This window comes from Strongylocentrotus purpuratus, unplaced genomic scaffold (assembly GCF_000002235.5).
Source record: "Strongylocentrotus purpuratus isolate Spur 01 unplaced genomic scaffold, Spur_5.0 spur5_contig_838, whole genome shotgun sequence".
In the NCBI taxonomy this organism is placed as follows: Eukaryota; Metazoa; Echinodermata; class Echinoidea; order Camarodonta; family Strongylocentrotidae; genus Strongylocentrotus; species Strongylocentrotus purpuratus.
In genome coordinates, this window is record NW_022145544.1 from 1,574,575 (window position 1) to 1,595,056 (window position 20,482).

At 36.2% G+C, this 20,482-nt stretch overlaps 1 protein-coding gene across 1 annotated transcript; it reads left to right on the forward strand.

Moving 5' to 3' along the window:
• The first annotated feature begins 168 nt into the window (after nt 1-168).
• Nucleotides 169-14,613, forward strand: LOC115918686 (transmembrane protein 209-like). The gene is made up of 14 exons (XM_030986985.1): nt 169-340; nt 1,391-1,543; nt 2,238-2,434; nt 3,181-3,479; nt 4,180-4,306; nt 4,810-4,899; nt 5,230-5,474; nt 5,849-5,945; nt 6,608-6,733; nt 7,813-7,910; nt 9,720-9,834; nt 10,812-10,906; nt 11,373-11,446; nt 12,162-14,613. The coding sequence occupies exons 2-14, from the start codon at nt 1,401-1,403 to the stop codon at nt 12,214-12,216; spliced, it is 1,761 nt and encodes a 586-aa protein (XP_030842845.1). The 5' UTR covers nt 169-340; nt 1,391-1,400; the 3' UTR covers nt 12,217-14,613.
• Nucleotides 14,614-20,482: the final 5,869 nt, after the last annotated feature.

Sequence of the window (20,482 nt, forward strand, 5' to 3'; positions counted from 1 at the left end):
AATTCAAAACAATAACAATAGTAAAGTATTTATACAATTCACTACAACCCTGGGCCTATTACTTTCTTTCTTTCTTGTTTTATATCATTGCCGGGAGGAAAGTAACCCCCCCCCCCCCCAAAAAAAAAAAGTTCCCAATTCCCCGCGCGTTTTTTCGAAGATACCGTACGCACTTTTACGCCGTATGCATAGCAGAAATTCAAAACGCCTGACCGCGGAATGTGGCTAGTGTTCCGTTATATCACTTTTGCCTGTGAATTTCTTATGTTCCTGATCATTTTGGACATTGTAGCGGTTCTATATTTCTTTGAGCTGTACTGAAACACTTTTAACCATTAAAGTAAGTTATATGAATTTCTTCTGTGTCGTGCTTTAATGTGCTGATCTAGATCTATAATGTCCCAAATATATATTTTGTTGTGTGTGAAATGAGATTTGACATGGCTTAATAATAATAATAATAATAATGTAACTTATATCGCGCCAAATCCACTCTGTGGAGTGCTCAAGGCGCGTGTAAACAGGAAAAAAGATCAAGACTTGAAAAGAAATGTTTTGAGATGAGTTTTGAAAGAATCAGAGGATAAACATTTTTTGATGTCTTCAGGAAGGCCATTCCATAATTTAGGACTAGACTAGACTGAGTATGCAAAAGATCTTTCCCCCCACGTTTTGGTAATTTTGGGGGTTACAAGAGAATTGGAAGTGGATGAGCGTAGAGGTCTTGCAGGAGTGTAGTTTTGGATTAGAGAGATAAGGTATTGAGGAGCAGAGCCGTGAACACAATGAAAGGTAAGCAACAAAATTTTGAAAACAATGCGATCTTTTACTGGGAGCCAGTGTAGCGACTGCAAAACTGGGGAAATGTGGGTACGCTTGGTGGTCAGAGAAACAATACGAGCTGCAGCGTTTTGAAGCTTCTGAAGCTTGGACACTAGATTCTGGGGTAGATTGATTAGGAGGGCATTGGCAAAATCAAGACGGGAGGAAATCAGAGCATGAACTAATTTTTCGGTGGCAGACTTGGACAAATATTAAGAACTTGGTTAGACATTGTCATATGTGAGTCAAACATAACACCGAGATTGCGACACGTTTGTGACAAGTGAATTATGTGGCCAGAAAATGAAATGCAATTGATATTAACTTTACTAAGCTGTACTTTGGAACCAAATATAAGGAATTGAGGCTTGAGAGTTGATTGAGATTGCAATTGAGAAGCAACATTAAAACTCGTTTTTATCTTTGTAATGTGACAATGATTTGACCTTGATGTATTACTATTGTATAATACTAGGTTTGAAGACAAATTATTTCATCATCTTTAATTACAGATTGCATTGATTGTTTCTATCTCCTTTGCTCTTTATTTTTTTTTAAATAATTATAGAAAGCACATCATGTTGCGAGCAGGACTTGGGAGTGCTGCCACCCCTGTAACAGAGAAGACTTTGAAACGCAAGGTTGAGAATCAGTCGGCTAACAGAGCTCTGCTGTGGTTTGTCGTCAACCTCTGTTTGGCCGTTTTCTTTTTTCTGGAAATGTGAGCTAATAACAAGTTATTTCAGTTTTCTGTATAAAAAATTGTACTCTGAAGACCACAAATGTGGATGTGATTATGGTTTGATAGATTAGAGTTAAACTCAACAGTCATGTGACATGTACACAGTTTGTGAAAAAGGAACGATTGGGGGATAGATTGGATTAGTGCGGGTGATTCACTATCTGGTTAGATGAGTTTTAGATAACGATGCAGACTACGGTAATCAGATGTTACTTTTCGAGAGCTAGCATTATGTGCTCTGAAGAAAAAAAAATCTATTTTGAAATTCACATTCATGGGATATGAAGGATAGAGTAAACCATTTATCTCATTTGCTCCTAAAACACTGTTTTTGTAGGTAATAATTAAAAATCTCGATCAAGTAGTCTAGGAAAATCTTTGTCTTTTGCAAGAAGTTTTCAGTCAAAGATTGTCTACACTGTATGATTACTAAAAATTGTGCAGGAACAGTATTTTTATTTTCATTTTTGAAATTTTGGAGATTTTACTTTCATTCTTCCATTTCTAGAGGAATGCACAATGAAATGAGATTTATCAGCTGCATTCATAAGTCCTTACAAATTATGACAAAGTAACCTGTCCTGATATTTTTCTTATGTTTCTGTGTTGGAAATGTGTAACATGTCGACATTAACAAATGTAGTAATGACATTGAAATTTCTGACATCCGCAGGACATTCAGCTCTACATCGGATTACTTTGATCTGAGCCATCCGTCCGTGTGGTATGTGAAATGTGCCTTCACCGTGCTCTTCACGTTCAATTCCTTGGTGGATCTGTGGCGCTATGTCATCCCCACCCTGCAGGGTATGCGGCATCCCATTGCCCTGTCACCGGTGGAGAAGGATATGCTCGGAGTCGGAGACAATGGTAGGAACTCTATGCATTTTTCTTTTTTTTTTTTTTTTTTTTGTTGCTTATTTTTAGTCGATGCTACTTAGCATGCTGTCTCTTTGCACATCTCTTGTTTAAAATGTTGAATGAAAGCATTTAGAAGGGAAAAATCAGACAGAGAAATGGTATTTCAAAATGAGACCAGAGAGAAAAAGATTTTCTTGCATATTGCATATCAGAAAAAACTACTTGACAAATTTTTCACACGAGTTTGATCACATATTTTCAACAAAATGTTCTTACCTTGCATTGTTGAATAACATCCCTTTTGTCAAATGAAGGACAAACTATTTTCAGAGAAGTGCATGCAAGAACCTTTTACCCACTGAATCAATGTATCTTGAACATATATGTTTAGAAGACTTAATTGAAGTAGTTTTCAAATTACTGTAAGATTCGTGTACTGATATACTGCAAATTAATTGTTATTTATATTTGAATATTTCTCACCTTGCAAATGACATCCCTGTGGTCAAATGAATGAACAAAATATTTTCCAGAGAAATGCATGCACAAACATTTTACCAATTGGAGCAATTTATCTTGAACATATGTTGAGAAGACTTAATTTAATTGTTTTCAAACTACTGTAAGATTCATGCACAAATGAAGTGTTATGTGAATATTTTTTTTAACTGCATGCCTATTTGAATATTTGTAAATGTAAATGATCGTCATATTATCTATGATATTAGGATGGTATCTCTTTTCTATCTCTGCAGCGATTGGCTTTAAGATGTCCCGTCACAGGATAGCGTCTGCTCCAGCCAACCTCTACGGCTCACACCACCACACACCACCCTTATCCTCATCTCCCTGCTCCGTGAAACCTCCTAGCCATTACCTCTACCCTGCCACCCCGACCTCTGCAGCCAGTCCCGGGGGTAGCCCATCCTTGATGGGTGCGTACGGGTCCCCCAAGCTGACTCCAAACAGTGCATACAAGGGCCAGTACTCTCCAGGGGCATCCCCTTCCTCCCAGGGGAGCTTCCTCTCAATCAATGGACATTCCTTTAATCAGGTAGGGCAGCTTTTTGATGAGGCAATGTATGGAATGAATGTTCAGAAAGGCTACCCTTGTGGTTACCAGAGATGTGCGACGAACCACAATTTTAAAAAGATATAGGGTTAGGGTTAGGCCTAGTGTTTGGTCTAGGGTTCAGGTTAGGCACTAATGTCCTTTGGCAAGACATTGATCTGCATTTGCCACTCTCCACCCAGGTGTTAAATAGGTACCTGGTAGGATGCGAAAGCCAATGTAGTATGCTTAGCAATTTGAGCCTAGTAGCTCTTGCTGGAATGCTCCCCAGGGAGTGGAGAAAGTGCATACATTGTGTGCAGGCAAGCCAGAATCCGATGACAATGGTAATAACTGTAAAGCGCTTATAAAGTCGGACATTGCCGATGTATTGAGCGCTATATAAGCAGAAATATTTTTATTAGTGTGGGATATTGACTGCTGGAGCATATGTTGTAGAACCACCCTGGTATTGCCATATGCAGTTATGGCATGCTTGGAATCCATTTGATTTTGATATTGAGATTACAGTTTTGACAACCAAAAGTACTAATTTATAAAGTGCTGTCTCAAGACACCAGTGTATGAGATCCAACAGCTTGAAAGAAACTGGCAATTGTTTATGAGAATGGCCACATAGTATGCACACAAACCACTAGCACCAATAACCAGTCACATTTTGTTTGCTTTTTTCCTTTAACAGACTCCAGGGAGCACCCCTCACACTCCAGCTGTTTCATCTTCAGTTCTGTTCAGAGATACAAGTGGAAGCGGAGGAAGCCTTCTTAGACCGAGACACAAATCTTCTCCTGTTGCAAGACATTCTCCATGTAATACAGTCTTATTAATATGCACAAAAAAGTGATGCAAATCCAAAGGAGAATCAAAGTCATTAATTATTTCAATGTTTGACAGAGTAGTTTTTTAAAAATCGATGAGCATATGCAGTATTTTGAGAAATTTTGAGATAAGATCTGATATATGAATGTACATGTATGTCTTAGAGACAATGATTGTAGTTTGAACTTTTAGCCACGTATCAAATTGAGTAGGGAGGTAGAGGGAGAGGGCCAATTGTGATTACCGGTATGAAGTGATTTAGGATCTTAGATTACTATATACCATGTGCATTAATGAGGGGTGAAAATCTGTGAAAGAAGGGAATGTATTTCAAAATAATAGTTGGTTGATGTAAAGTAGAAATACAAGAAGTCAAGGACAATCGTGTATAATCAACTATAGATTATCCTTTGTTTGAGGGAGAAATTATAAAGTAATGTATAACGTGCTTGATATCTGATACATTTCTGATCTCTGCATTATGTTCTTCTAGTGGTGACACCAGAAACAGTTATTTCTGATGAAGCTTCTCTAAGGAGCTACTTGTCTTCATACGATGAGAAGGAAAAGAGAAATATGCTGGGTAAGAAAATTCAACATTGTGTTTTATTCAGATGAAATTTGTAATTTATTTTCCCTGGTAACCTTACACTTTAAAACCTATCACTTTATATACTCATTATTTGTGTAATGATACAATTTTGTTTTCTACTGGTGAATTATTTTTTTTTATAAATCTCAGGCATAATGTCTAAAAACGTGGAAATTTACCCTTTTTTTATCACACTTTCACCAACTATAAGAGTGTTGCAATTTCATGCAAACATTGCACCAGTCTAGAAGCATACAGTTGAGAAAATATATATCGGTTGATGATGTGATGTAACATGTGTTATTGACCGTCTGACCACAGGAATGCCAGACCAATCACCGAACAGTAGCCCGTCCTTCTGGGCTTACAACCGTTCTGCTGCAGACTTCAACTATCTCTTGGGCAAGTACCAGTACCAGCTAGCCAGTAGGTCGCCCCAGTCGCCAGCCACTGGACGGGGCAAGGACGACCAGGACTATCCGGCCACATATGGAGCAGAGGAGGCCTGGGACAAGCTGGAGGTGGACAGAGAGACGCTTGACCGCTGGATTGCCAATCTAAGACAGGTTTGTTCTTCTTTAAATTATCTTGATAATCTCTACGTCATTTTGTTTCTGTGATTGCGTCCGACATATCACTTCTTCTTAGGGGTTTTAAAGTAACTATGTTAGTCACATTATTTCTTGATGGATTAATTTTCAGTCATTTACTTTGTATTAATCCTCATTCAATATTCAAGAGAAGTGCAATCCAAGTTTAATAATGAGCAACTATTGGACAAAATCATTTGCAAAGGGTCTATCCTTTTTAATACCAGTGATTGTTTGACCATGTAAAAGCATACTCGAAGACATCTAATTCTAGTTCACAATTATACAGAATAACATTGAATAAAACCATTTGATTTGTATTTGTTTACCTTCTATGAAATCGTCTGCAGTGGTTGAGCCAGACAGTGTTGGTTCCTATCATCAAAGAGATAGACAACGTCAACAAAAAACTGCAGAGGCTTGGCCATGGGGACCTTCAAATTGGAGGTATGTACACATAAGATAAGAATAGAGATTACAAAGATGGTGTGGGGCTTTGATGATCTTTCAAAGAGACAAAATGTATTTGAGACCAACTAGGTGGGCTATTGTCCTCGGTCATAAAGGCATCTATCATGCATTACATTGTCACCTTGGATAGAATTTGACGTTTTAAGACTTATTGAGCTTTCTTAGCATTTGTGTAAGAATGTACAAACACACAAGCCTTGAAAGGCAACAAGAAAATTGATTATTTGTTACATATTTTATTTAGCCAAGTTTGTTAGCCAGAACTTCTGCTAGCTAAGCCTGCTGGTGCCTGTTGGCGGGCAAGTATAAGCTCTTTTGCCCCATACTTTACTGACCAAATCCACAGTTTCAGTTTATCTGAAGATTGTATTTGTTTGCAAGCTCAACTGCAGCTTTGGATTAGACCAAATATCAAGTGAAACAATACTTTTGTCAGTTTATTTTCATAATACCATTGTACTTGGTTATGTATGGTAGACACCAAATGAGCAAATAGCTTGAACTTGCCTTGTATTAGTTAAGGTTGCGGATATCGATACAAAACAGTTGTATGATTGTATGATGACATTAGTCTAAGATTCATTTTCATTGTCCCTTTTTAAAATCTCACTGCTTTTTCTTCCCTACACTTGCTGCAGATACGAGTATATCAGCTCTTCGTCAGGTAGCCATTCTCAAGAGCCAGCATGTACCTTCCCTCAATGTACTACTCTCCTACCTAGATATATCATCTAATCAAGAATACATTATACAGAGATACAGAGGTGAGCTCTTAAGTTTCAGTCTACATAAATGAAAACTGTTGTGATAGATTTTTTTTTAATGGTTGATGTTGTTGTAGAATCACTGCAGTATAGGAAACTTTTTTGGGGTTACAATTAGTACCCCTTTAACTAATATTTTATATCTACAGTTTTTCTTTCAAAATATTTCAAATTTATTGGGCTTTGGAAGGTACTTAATCCTAAAATCAACCAGAAGGGCTTTATTAGAATCTCTGCACATAGCTATAAAGGTAATTCAAAGTTTTGTTATGGGGTCATGAGTCAGATCAAATGAACATATTGGAAGCATATGCGATTTTACAATATTCAATGATCGTTGTCGCAGTTGAAATTGAGTCTAAAGTGATGACATTGTAAATAGTAAACTCTTTATGTTGTATAGCTCCCTCTCAAGACTGATTTTACTTTGTTTCTGGACTGCAATCGACCGATTTGCTATTCCCGTTTTGAAATTATATATCAGAGCTGCATATTCTGAAATTGTCATGGTCGCAGCTACCATGGAATGGCCTTAGGCGCTATTTGAAGTATTCGATATTTACCGGAAGCACCAGTGAATTTTTGATTATTCAATTTATCGAAAGCTGAAGTGTTAAAGGGGCTAAATTGTTAAGTGCTTATAGTTCATCCACAGGGTCACCCAAATACATCAAAATTTTAAAGAATTACTATCAATCCAATTTTCAAATTCCCCAAAACTTTGCATTATCTTTAACTGTTTTACATGTATTTGCTTTTTTAGACATATTTAATATTTTCATTAGTCTCATTTGTCTATTATTCCACATGAAGAAGACAGAAATTTACAGCAGCTGATGTTCGATGGTATCTTGCTGTTTCTCAACTCTTATCAAACGAATCAGTCGCAAAGTTTCAGGGACCATACCAAACCTGTACTTTAGTATCATTCCATCAGACCTATGATGAACTACAATTTACTATCAACGATCCCCCCACAGTTGAAATGATTTGTAGATAAATGCTTTTCTTGTTGTAAAAACTATTTCTATTGTAGTCAATAATTTTCATTTTATAATTTGTCATTGTCTTTTCTTTAGACCTTGCTCGAGGAGGATACATCTGTGAGTTTCGATGGGACCAGGGTGGAGAGTATAAGGGCCGTAAATGGCAGAAGGACTTGCCTACAGACTGTGTGGTTAGTATCAAGAGATATTCACCCTAAATTTGGGTGAAAGATTAAAAAAAATAAGAAGCATTACTAGCTGAAAAATAAATTTTTATGCCTCCGCCACCGAAGGTGGTGCCGGAGGCATCATGTTTTCGGGTTGTCCGTCCGTACGTACGTCCCGTTTGACCGTTATCACAATATCTCAAGAACCATTTAAGATTTAAACTTAAGACTCGGGAATAGTATTTATCACCATAGGAAGACGATCTGATTAGATTTTGGAGTACGTAGGTCAAAGGTCACAGGTCACAGAGGTCAACTTATGAAATTCCTTGTATTGAGTTTGTTAGCGCGATATCTCAAGAACCATTTGAGATTTAAACTTCAAACTTAAGGATAGTATGTATCACCATAGGAAGACGATCTGATTAGATTTTGGAGCACGTATGTCAAAGGTCAAGGGTCACAGAGGTCAACTTATGAAATTCCATACATTGAGATTGTTATCATGATATCTCAAGAACCACTGGAGATTTAAACTTCAAACTTAGTGATAGTGTGTATCACTATAGGAAAACAATCTGATTACATTTTGGAGCACGTAGGTCAAAGGTCAAGGGTCATAGAGGTCAACTTATGAAATTTCATACATTGAGATTGTTATCATGATATCTCAAGAACCACTGGAGATGTAAAAACTTCAAACTTAAGGATAGTATGTATCACCATAGGAAGACGATCTGATTAGATTTTGGAGCACGTAGGTCAAAGGTCAAGGGTCACAGAGGTCAACTTATGAAATTCCATACATTGAGATTGTTATCATAATATCTCAAGAACCACTGGAGATTTAAACTTCAAACTTAATGATAGTGTGTATCACCATAGGAAGACAATCTGATTAGATTTTGGAGCACGTAGGTCAAAGGTCAAGGGTCACAGAGGTCAACTTATGAAATTCCATACATTGAGATCGTTATCGCGATATCTCAAGAACCACTGGAGAATTTTCACTTCAAACTTAATGATAGTATGTATCACCATATCATAATATCTCAAGAACCACTGGAGATTTAAACTTCAAACTTAATGATAGTGTGTATCACCATAGGAAGACAATCTGATTAGATTTTGGAGCACGTAGGTCAAAGGTCAAGGGTCACAGAGGTCAACTTATGAAATTCCATACATTGAGATTGTTATCATGATATCTCAAGAACCACTGGAGATTTAAACTCCAAACTTGTTTAAATTGCTCTATGGTGGAGGCATCATTTTCGACTGCGCGCAGTCAAAATTCCATCTAGTTCTAGAATGTGGTTGGAGAGAGTGACACTAGAAAAATAAATGTATGTAAAGCTGAGTTCAAGAGCACTATTTTACATTTATCTGTCTCTTGGGGAGTATCGAGAAATACATATTCTCCCATAGTATCCTATCACTCATTTAATATATGATGATGCTTTAATATTTTTAAGTTTACAAGTTTCATTGTCAGATGGAATTCTTGCTAATCCGAATATATAGCAACTTTTTCATTTTCCAAGTTAATTGATTCCATGCATTAGAACATCTGAATACGCACACACCTTTGTACTAGGACAAATTAACTTACTGTTTAAAGTAGCTGTGCGATTGATTGTGCAAATCATGCCCAACATGTGATGTCACACGTATCAGCAGTGTTCGGAGAGCTCTTCAGGTGCATTAAATTTTGATGAAATTGTCCAATCAAAGTTGCACCTTTGCAATAATGAAAATAAAGTTAGTTTTTTTTTTAAATCTTTGCACAGCTACTTTAAAGAATTTTGACCTGTTATGCCTTCCTTTTTACAGCTTGTACTGCATGCCTTGTGTACCTACTTGGACTCTTGCCTTCCGCCCCACCCTAAGCATCCTGACGGAAAGATCTTCACCGATCAGTACTTCATGAAGACGCCCGACAAACCAGGTATGATAACAGATGATTTTATCATCTTTTTAAGGTATCCAAGTGAAAAAGGGAGATGAATGGAAACTCTTGGGTCCACCGTCTGGTAGCATGAAGAAGGTCTGTTGCTGCAGAAACTGTCGGGCTTACAAGATGAGATTCCTCCGCCAATTTTGAGATTTCAAGACAGAAACAAAACCAGAAAATTAAATTAAACAAAATAAAGTTGAGAATGTTATAGAGTCCCTCTAACAAGATAGGTAACAAATATTTCTCAAATTTAGAATTCAAATGCAAGGAAATTGTGTCCTTTTAAGTTGATATATTCTAAAAGTTTTCTGCAGAAAGGGGGCGTGACCCCCTTTTATCCTGCTAGGGGCCTTGCCCCCGGACCCCCATTAAATATTCCTCCTTTTAGGGAATTTCTCTGTTTCATTCCTTTAATCTGTAAAAAGAAAATTTAATTTTGATGGTTACGTTTAATTTTGAAATGTAGCTGTGTAATGAGGAAATGAGTAAATATATTTTATAGAATAAAAATGTTCCACCCAACTATCTATTAATACTTGAAGTTTATAAAGGTATGTGAGTCTAGATGTGTGTTCCCGTTTGTTGGCTGAAAGATGGTTTATTAATCAGATATTGTTTTATGTTTTGGATACTAGAAATTACTATTAGAATTCAAACAATAAGGCATTTTTACAGTACATATCATGAATACCGGGAACAATATTTGGTCTAATAAGATGAACATCACCAACAACCACCATCTATTTCAAAGGTTACATGATGATGATGATGATGATCCACAGCACTTGTATGGTGCCATTTATCTGTTTCAAACATTCAATGCCCCCCGCTCCTCCAATAGTCATGTACTACACATTTGCTTGAAAAGATGGGTTTTGAGGCCTGACTTACATCATGACTTCTTGTACTGTATATTGTTGTGTATTAGCTGACCAGTTTTTATTTATCTTACATTTTTTTGTTTTTAGATCTGAAGAGGGAGAATTTGCTTCTCTTCCATTCCAAGATCAACCCTCCTCACTACAAGGTTATTCTAGGTGATGATACATGGGATCTTCCAAAGGTGAGTTCATACGAATCATTTCATTACATGGAGTAATTTTTCTATTTATTTTTTTAATTTGAAGTGGAAAAAGTCTTGCTCCAAAAAAAAATGCTACAATCATCAATTCATTTCAGGTTATGAAAGTTACTGCTCTCTTTTTTCTTTTCATTCTTTGTCAGTCACATTATTTAAAGCATATGATGAAATGCTGCCAGTATTTTATATATATATATATATATATCGTTATTACTTATATGCTTGCATGTATGTATATTCTATTATATGTTTTGGGAAAGATATAGGTTTTAATATTTTGATAAACAACAAGATATGTATATTTGATATGAAGCAAACCTTAGCACACTTATTCATATTTATATATATATATATGTATGTTAATATGTATGATAATAAATTTGTACCTTTAATGTCCTTGGATATGATTTAAAGCTGTCTTGCATATCTTTTTTTCCTAAACATACAGGGTAGAAACAACATGTTCCAAGCTATCCTGCTGTTTTTGCGTCACATCAAGACCAAGGAGAATGGAATGCTGGGGTTAGTACAGATATCTCTTTGTCATTTAAAAAGCCCTCTCGCCTATTTGGCAGTCATGTGTGACCTCCTATAGCAAGGAGAGTAGTGAATATCGTTGTAGTTGAGACATCAGCTATCCCCCCCCCCCCTCCCCCACCCCCATTAAAAAAAAAAAAAATTGTATAGATAAAAAAATAGAATAAATAAAATAAATAACACATAATTATTTTGTTTAACATCAGGAGGAAAGTGTTTGATTAAGTTCATTCAGCATTACATTTCATGGTCAAAATCAAGACTTACACATTGAAAAGCTGAGACAAAGACAGGTCTTGGTACATAATTGGTGAAATGCAGGGCTACGGCGCACAAAGGCTTAAAACAGTTTTTAATCAAACTTCTCTAGATGGATATTTTTTAAGGGAACTGGGTCTGTTTACGACATTCCAAGCACATTATATTTTTATTTCATCAAAGGCATTTATATTTCAATAGTCTTTATAATATTGATAGTCACACTAACATGGTGATGTGAAAAAGTTGGGATGATGCTTAATATTTACATTTGAAAATAATTAAAAGACCATATTCAAGATTGCAAAAGTGAACAAGCTAGATTAAAGAAAATGCCCGATTGACCCTTTTAACCTAACTGCTAAGTATTTACAACACTAACTACAGTATGACTATTGACAAGAAAAATAATTCTGGTCTGTTTTTGTCATTGCATTTTTAGGAGGGTGAACCTTGGACTATCGGGGGTCAACATACTGTGGGTGATTGACAGCTGAGATGGACCAATCACAGCTCGTGAAGGACAGAAAGTAGGTAAAGCTTCTGATCAACAAGCAACCAATACCAAAGTTTAAAGAGTATGAGACTGAAAAAAAAAACATTGGCTGTATTTGGTTTTGAAGATATACTTAATGGAACAAGCAAAGTTTCAGAAATGCTGATGGGACTATTTTATTAGACTGAGATTTGGATGAGAGAAGGATGATGAAGGAAGGAGCCACCGAGCCTGATGTTGGAATAAAAGATAAAGTAAGGAGAAAAAAAAGATGAATTAATATAAAGAAAGAGACCCTGGTTTGGAGGTGAAAATATTAGTGACAAGAGAATCATGGTGATATCTAGAGAGAAGGGTTGCCCTTGCCAAAAATATTTGTTCAAATATTGTGGGCTGGAATCTAGCAGATTGACCACAATAATATGATATCGTCTTTTTGGAGCCAGAAGGGCATTACACTTATTTCATTGTACACAAAGTAATGCCCCTTCTTGCTCCAAAACAGACAATATATACAATATTTGCGGAGAGTAACGCCCTAAAAAATAAATGACTGTGGTACCTGAGATATTTGTTGTCTTGTTGTGACCCCAACCCTTTCCTTTTTATTTTAGATAAATTTTCCTGATATTTGAATTGTTATCCCCCAAATCAGAGCTGTTAGCACAGATATGATTTATGAAATACCGAAAACGTACTAAAAGAGCTCAAACCCAATTATAGCTTTAAAACATATATGTCTTTGGGTATAACAACATGACTGAAATGAGATTGTTTACATTCTATGGTGCGTGTGACACATCAGAGTGCCCAGTCTATTCTGCTTATTCAGTTGAACCTGATGTGAGGATCTAAGTCAAGTTCAACAAAATAAAATTAGATGGGACCTTAGTCTTTAACTTCTTCAGAATTTAATCTGTCATAGGGTTAAATTTCAGTAGAACATGACATAATATATCATTCTAGTTAACCACTTCGAGATCTCAAAAATTCAGATGTAGCTCTTCAAGTTTATTGCTTAGATTTGTTGACGAAAGATTTATTTTCAAAAACCAAAAGAGTCGGTCCCATTAATATTTTGTGCAGTTTTACAGTAAAGTGCATTCATTAATTGCAGGATGTGAGTTGACATGTGGTCAGCATCAATTGCAGATTATTGGGTTATATTTCCTCCCCCCCCCCCCCCCCCCCCCCCAAAAAAAAAAATTCCTCTGTATAAATATACTGTATGGAAGTGTTTGTAATCACATCTTTTTTTTAATTGTTAAATGTGATTATTGTAAATCGGAGGGATGAAATAATTGTTCAATTTAAATACCGGTAATCTTTTTGTTGTGGTTATGGATTCATGGAACTGTTACAGAATTTTAACAAGTTGTTGACTTTGATAGCCCTTTAAGGACATTCTGCAGCATTGTTTGTAGACAATTTCACTGCGCAGGGCCAGCTTGGTTGTATATTTCATATGTACAAACAGTACAATGCACAAAAATTACTGTGGAATGTCCTTAAAATATAACATAACAACACATAAAGGCGATTCTGTGCAATGCATCCCTTATGACCACTGACTGATGGTCGTGTTACCAGGAGAATCACTAGCCTGTGGCCATATAAAGACATTCCTATTTTTAGATGATATAAGTGTATAAAAGTATGAAGGAACAGAAGAATCTTGTTGAAAAACTGATTACTGCAATAACCTAAGTTAAGAAATGACCCAAGGTGTAGATAATCCTAGTAGATATTCATTCTTCATTTAATGAGACATCAGTGAATATTTCACGACTAGATAGTAAATCTACCGGTATACAAATTATATCTGTATAACATTTACTTAATACAATTTAAAATCTAATTGAAAATGTTTGAATCTCTTGAGTCATTCATAATTTTCATATATAATAATTTAGAGAATGGAATTTTGATTAGAATTCATTTTATTTATATTTAGGTTACGACTGCCAATTTCCCAAATGAATTACCGGTATTGTGATTAAATTTATTCCTCTGTTTTCCCCCCTTTTAACATGAGTTCTATTTAAGGAGAGCATGAATATATTTCTTTGAAAATGTTGAGAGGTGGGAGTAAGATACATGTATTTGATTTTAAATTTGCTTCAGTGTCAGATGAGATTCATCAACGCAATGAATGGTGCCACAATTTCTACCAAATTTCAAATATTTTTTCCTCCTCTTTTACGATTTGCTGACACCAAGATAAAGAATTTAATGGATGTGAAATGCATGCATTACATTACTTAAACAGCTAAGCTTTACCTCATCACTTATATGTTCAAAGTTTAAAGAAAATATGTGCCTTTGATATTCGTGCTTGTTAACGTGTTGTATGTTCATGTATGTCTACTGTAAGAAAATAAATCTGAATGTAATGTTATGAGAAGGTTTTCATCTTGTTTTTGTTGTATTCTAGCAAATTGGAACAAATCACAAAGGAAATATTTCATATTGTGCCAGTATTCATTCCAGCATAGTAAGGTGGTATGGTATATATATATCTTGGTTACGCTTTGCACCATGTGTGTGTGGGAGGGGGAAGGGGGTGAAGGTAAATGCCTTTTATAGTTCCACTGAGCAATCAATAAAGACCATGACCTACTAAAGTCTGTTCTTCAAATCCTGTGATTTTTTTTTGTTGATTTTTTTTATTTTTTAATGAAAAAAATCTCAAAAGTGATCAGTTTTGACCTGATTTGGACCATGACTAAGGGACAGCATTCAAAACAAATAGGTGGTATGTTGTGTGGACATAGGAAATGCACAATTAAACCCTCGCCACACCTGTCTTGTGCTATTGTTTTTGAGTGACGGCGAATCTGTCCCACTTTGGGATACCAGGCGAAGAGGGCCCCCTCTTTGATGGATAGATGAGATTAGATGCCGGGATGAAGAATTTCTGGAGTTGCGTCATTTGGTTTATCTCATTGCATGGATGATGCTAAGTGGATTGTTGAGTGATGAATGAAGATGATGATTGTGTTTTGTTTGTCAATACTTATAATTTATTTTGACAGGTATATTACTCATGTAATTGATCTCAGATGAAGGTAATGTGCGTATGGTTTTGCATAATCACCTCATATCTATTAGATACGAAGTGAAAATATCTCTAGATCACTTTTGTGCACAATTTGCCCCATAAGAATTAACTTACTGGTCCTATTATATATAGGACTATTCTTATCTATTTTAAGTGTGGAAAGCATATAGGGAGAATCGGTTGAAGAATAAGTTATACCTTGTGCAAAGCACTTGGTTCAAGATGATCATTTTCTTTACTGTCACGGCTAAACCTCCCATTTAGAAGATGACTACCAAAAATAGTCAGATATGATGAAACTTAGGGTTGAATAGACGAAGGATTTGCAAAACAACAGAGTATGAAAAGAAGGAGATAAACGAAATAAAGATGCGTTCGGAGAGGGGAGAGAGGGAGGAATGGAGAGAAAGGAGGAGGAGGAGAGGGGGAGGAATGGAGAGAGTGAAAAGAAGGTTATAAACGAATCAAAGATGCGTTCAGAGAGGGGGAGAGAGAGAGAGGAATGGAGAGAGTGAAAAGAAGGTTATAAACGAATCAAAGATGCGTTCAGAGAGGGGGAGAGAGAGAGAGGAATGGAGAGAAAGGAGGAGGTGGAGAGGGGGAGGAATGGAGAGAGTGAAAAGAAGGTTATAAACGAATCAAAGATGCGTTCAGAGAGGGGGAGAGAGAGAGGAATGGAGAAAAAGGAGGAGGAGAGGGGGAGGAATGGAGAGAGAGAGAGAGAGAGAGAGAGAGAGAGAGAGAGAGTGAAAAGAAGGTTATAAACGAATCAAAGATGCGTTCAGAGAGGGGGAGAGAAAGGAGGAGGTGGAGAGGGGGAGGAATGGAGAGAGTGAAAAGAAGGTTATAAACGAATCAAAGATGCGTTCAGAGAGGGGGAGAGAGGGAGGAATGGAGAGAAAGGAGGAGGAGGAGAGGGGGAGGAATGGAGAGAGTGAAAAGAAGGTTATAAACGAATCAAAGATGCGTTCAGAGAGGGGGAGAGAGAGAGGAATGGAGAAAAAGGAGGAGGAGAGGGGGAGGAATGGAGAGAGAGAGAGAGAGAGAGAGAGAGAGAGAGAGAGTGAAAAGAAGGTTATAAACGAATCAAAGATGCGTTCAGAGAGGGGGAGAGAGGGAGGAATGGAGAGAGAGAGAGAGAGAGAGAGAGTGAGAGAGAGAGAAAGAGTGAGAGAGAGAGAGAGAAAGAGAGAGGAAGAGAGAGAGAGAGAGAGAGAGAGAGAGAGAGAGAGAGAGAGAGAGAGAGAGACGGATGGAGGAAGAGCGTTGGAATGGGGAATGTGAAGGACATTTTTTTCAAAGACAGATCAAGAGGAGTACATATAAGGAGGAAAATTTATCGTTTAAATAAAAATATACGCTACAAAACATTACTTATCAGGCATGTTCTTTTTGTCCCTTCCGCTAACGACATCTCCACCATTTTAAAACATACTTTTTAGGATAAGAATTAAGTGAGTACCTTGGTACAATCTGCGATCATCATGATGTTTCCTGGGAGATTATCATCTTGTGAGAGAAAGATACAAAAAAAAGTATGAAATATGTAGAAGAAAATTGAGTCTAAGCCTTTGTAAAGAAACGGTTCAGTCACGATGATACATTACACCTCAAGGCCCTTCGTCAACAAAAACGATGACTTAATACGATCACTGACAACCGGATTTCATCAATCACTTAATTCCAATATCTCTGTAAACAATCCATATTCATGATATCCCTATAATTGGTACACGTAGCTACCAATAATCTCGATGTTGGAATTCGGAAGTATGGATTAGTTTGTGTTTGTAATGTGAGATCAATTGTAATTCGCGACGCTATTTAAAGTCCATATATTTAGTTTACTTGATATATAAACCACATGCTTTTCTCATATACACAAACAATATTTTTTAAATGGTATATAAATTCAAGTTTTTAAACGTTATACTGGTAAATGTGTTGTTTGCAATATGTACAGAATTGATCCAGATCGAGCTGAATTAACTGACCCTTTGACCTCCTTTCGAGATTACCCCCAAAATAATTACGAAAATAAATTCTGAATTAAACTCGAAATTTTGGTATGACGTACTAGCTTGAACAAAAAACAAAACAAAATAAAACCATTGTCATCGTAACCATATATTTTTCATATGTTTTTGTTCATGGTACCCTAGATTCCATGTATAATTATTTGCATCTGCTCAATATTGCTGATAATGTATGTGTATATGCTTTAATTGGAATTAAATAGAATTGAACCTGAACTTGACCTTGATACTGTTTAGTATAAACAGTTTTCTGATGTTAAAAGGAAGAGGTTCTACAAAACGATGTCAGGCGACAATTACTTCGCGGTCCGTTTCCTACATTAACTAAATTCGTACTTTCAACTCTTAAATAAACATAATACCTAATCCTAAACATATCCTAAAAGTCAATCGAAACTCCAACATTATCGTTGACGAAATAATGACCGGAGCAATGTAATAATGTAAGATTTTGTCATTATTTTGAGGGATCCACATTTTACAAGCTCTTCTTTTCAGTGGATCCTTCCATTCCACAGGTTTAACTTAAAAACTAATAACAAAAGAACTATTATACTGGATATTTATGTATACTTTATTTTTGATAACTTTAAACCATGTAAAATGTTTTATATTATTGAATATTGAATTGTATATCTGATTTCTTGTCAAAAGCACTGTTCTGTTGGAAATGAAAAATAAAACTGAAACTGAAACTGAAACTGAATATCGACGATCAGAGTGGGGTAAAGGTCTACCATGGATCTCGGACTCCTGCCTTCGATGGTACCTAGACTGCTATTCTGCAAAACTGCAATTTCTACTCTAAGCGATTTTCAAATTAATAAATCCTGGAAAAGAAAATCAGGTTGATTTGCAAACAGTGGACTTAAATTATATAAAGCCAATGCTCAACCAATGCGAAAACCGAGCTTCGCATCTTAATTTTGGCGCTCTTTTCATTAGAAAGAGCGAAATCGCAGTTAAGTATATACTCTGTATAATTGTATTTGTTTTTTTTTGGTAATGAACAAGGGAATAAATACCAATACAAGTACAGTTTGGGCCTCGTCTTATAAAGAGTTGCGATCGATCCGAATCCATTTAAAGTCTTCCAATTGATCCAAGTGTTTATTAGACGGGGCCCAAGTAAATCTGAGCTTCTGAGCACCAAGTTAATAACTTTCTCTTACTTTAATAACTGTAATGGCCTGGCTATTGATATCGGAACCGTTAACTTGAAGCATGCAAGGAAAATGTCCTACCAATGATCTAGCTGAGCTTAAATTAAAGTTTGAATTTTAGTGCACTTTCATCGTCGAGTAAAATTGGCGCTAAGGGCTATTTGGCTCTGCTCCCCACAGATCGAAATCATGCATGATACATTTAACAAAAAACCTTTGTTATTGTTTTTGTTATCGAAAAACTGTATGCTTACATGAATGCAGAAGATAATCAAATCAAATAAAATCAAAATCAAATTATCTAGATTCTAGACGACTAGCCGCATCATGATTACCGCTGGCTAATTACAAAATGATAAAAGTGATAGGCCTGTAACTATGCACGCAGCTAAAATAACCATACCCCTACCCAACCCCACCCTCCCCCTCCCCAAGTAGGTTGTGATATGGTGGACAGGGTCTTTTTTAGAGAGTGAAACAAAATAAAAATAGGGTAGGGGTCAGATCTAAGACAGACCTGTTCCAGCCATACATCATAGGATGTTCTAAATTAACTGATTTGTCATCCTAAAATCCAGGGCTATATGTCATTCTATAGAGTCTCATCACGGTCTCTTATTACTGCTGCGTCGAAAGATGCAACGATCTTCCTCATAGTTTCTTTATTTTTTAGTATTTTTGTTTGTTGTTCTAATAATAACATAATCACCTCTGTATTTATATAAAAAAAGAAGTCTTATATTTTCAAACCTACTATTATTATCTTGTTGATATCTTGATTCAACATTTTCCTATTTCCCAGCCTTAAATATCTGTAATCTGTAAATACTGTAAAAAAAATTAATCGCTTTATGTGGCCCTTTTTTAAATCAAACTTTGTTTGGTTATTTACTTGGCGGAGACGGAATGGTTAATGGAACCCTTTTGTCCTTTTTTTTTTAACTAACAAATAATCAATTAGAAGCACAAAAATATATCATTAATCATCATTAGATCAATTTCTATAGCGCAGCTACTATGCTAAGTTCTCTACTTCGCTGTGATAAAAACAAAACTCCTAACAGTGCAACTTTACAGACACACAGTTAAAAGAAAAAAAACTATTCAAAAGATTCTGAAAACAATTGCGTCTTCAACAAACTTACGTATCAAGGCATAAAATGATGAGGCTCTCTTTTCGATATGAGTAAAGCATGAATAGAATTAGACAAAGCTTGCGACTGTTTCTCATCACAAACAAGCAACAATAACAAACAAAACAAAAAAGAAAAAAGAAAAAGGAACCGAACCACCCAACCAACCAAAAAAAAAAAAAAAAAAAAAATTAAGTAAACACACAAACAACAACATTAACTTTAGAAGAAGAAAAGCAGTTCACAACGTGCACGATTTTGGCAAATAGTCAGATTCATCTCTGATAAGTTGCCTTATTCATTGAATTCATCTGCTTACTTAAAGTGTTATTCTGATGACGTAAATCCTTATAAATTAAATTTCTTACTGTGGGTAATATAGAAAGAAACAACAGGTGTAAGGGAAGTACAGTAAATAAGATATGTAGGTATAACATGTTATATCATTAATGATGACGTCGTCTGACAGAAAGGGATACAGGCCTGAGGGAGAGAGTGGGGGAGAGAGAGAGAGAGAGAGAGAGAAAAATGAGAGAGGAAGAGGGAAGGAGAGAGAGAGAGTGTGTGAGAGAGTGAGAGAGAGAGAGATAGAGAAAGAAAAAATGAGAGAGAGATAGAGAAAGAAATAGAGAGAGAGAAGGAGGAGAGAGAGAGATAGATAGATAGATAAAGATAGAATGAGAATGAGAGGGAAAGAGAGAGAGAGAGGGGGGAGAGAGAGAGAGAGAGAGAGAAAGAGAGAGAGAGAGAGAGAGAGAGAGAGAGAGAGAGAGAGAGAGAGAGAGAGAGAGAATGGGGGTGGGTTCAGAAAGGATGATATCGGAAATGAGGTAGCTTGAGAGAGAATGAGAAAGAAAGAGAAGCAAACATATTA

Excerpts from the sequence above, each read along its gene's own strand:
- LOC115918686 (XM_030986985.1), top strand. The coding sequence starts at position 1,401 with ATGTTGCGAGCAGGACTTGGGAGTGCTGCCACCCCTGTAACAGAGAAG. Across the intron at positions 5,946-6,607 it reads TGGGGACCTTCAAATTGGAG|ATACGAGTATATCAGCTCTT; the intron begins GTATGTACACAT and ends CACTTGCTGCAG. Across the intron at positions 11,447-12,161 it reads AAGGAGAATGGAATGCTGGG|GAGGGTGAACCTTGGACTAT; the intron begins GTTAGTACAGAT and ends TTGCATTTTTAG.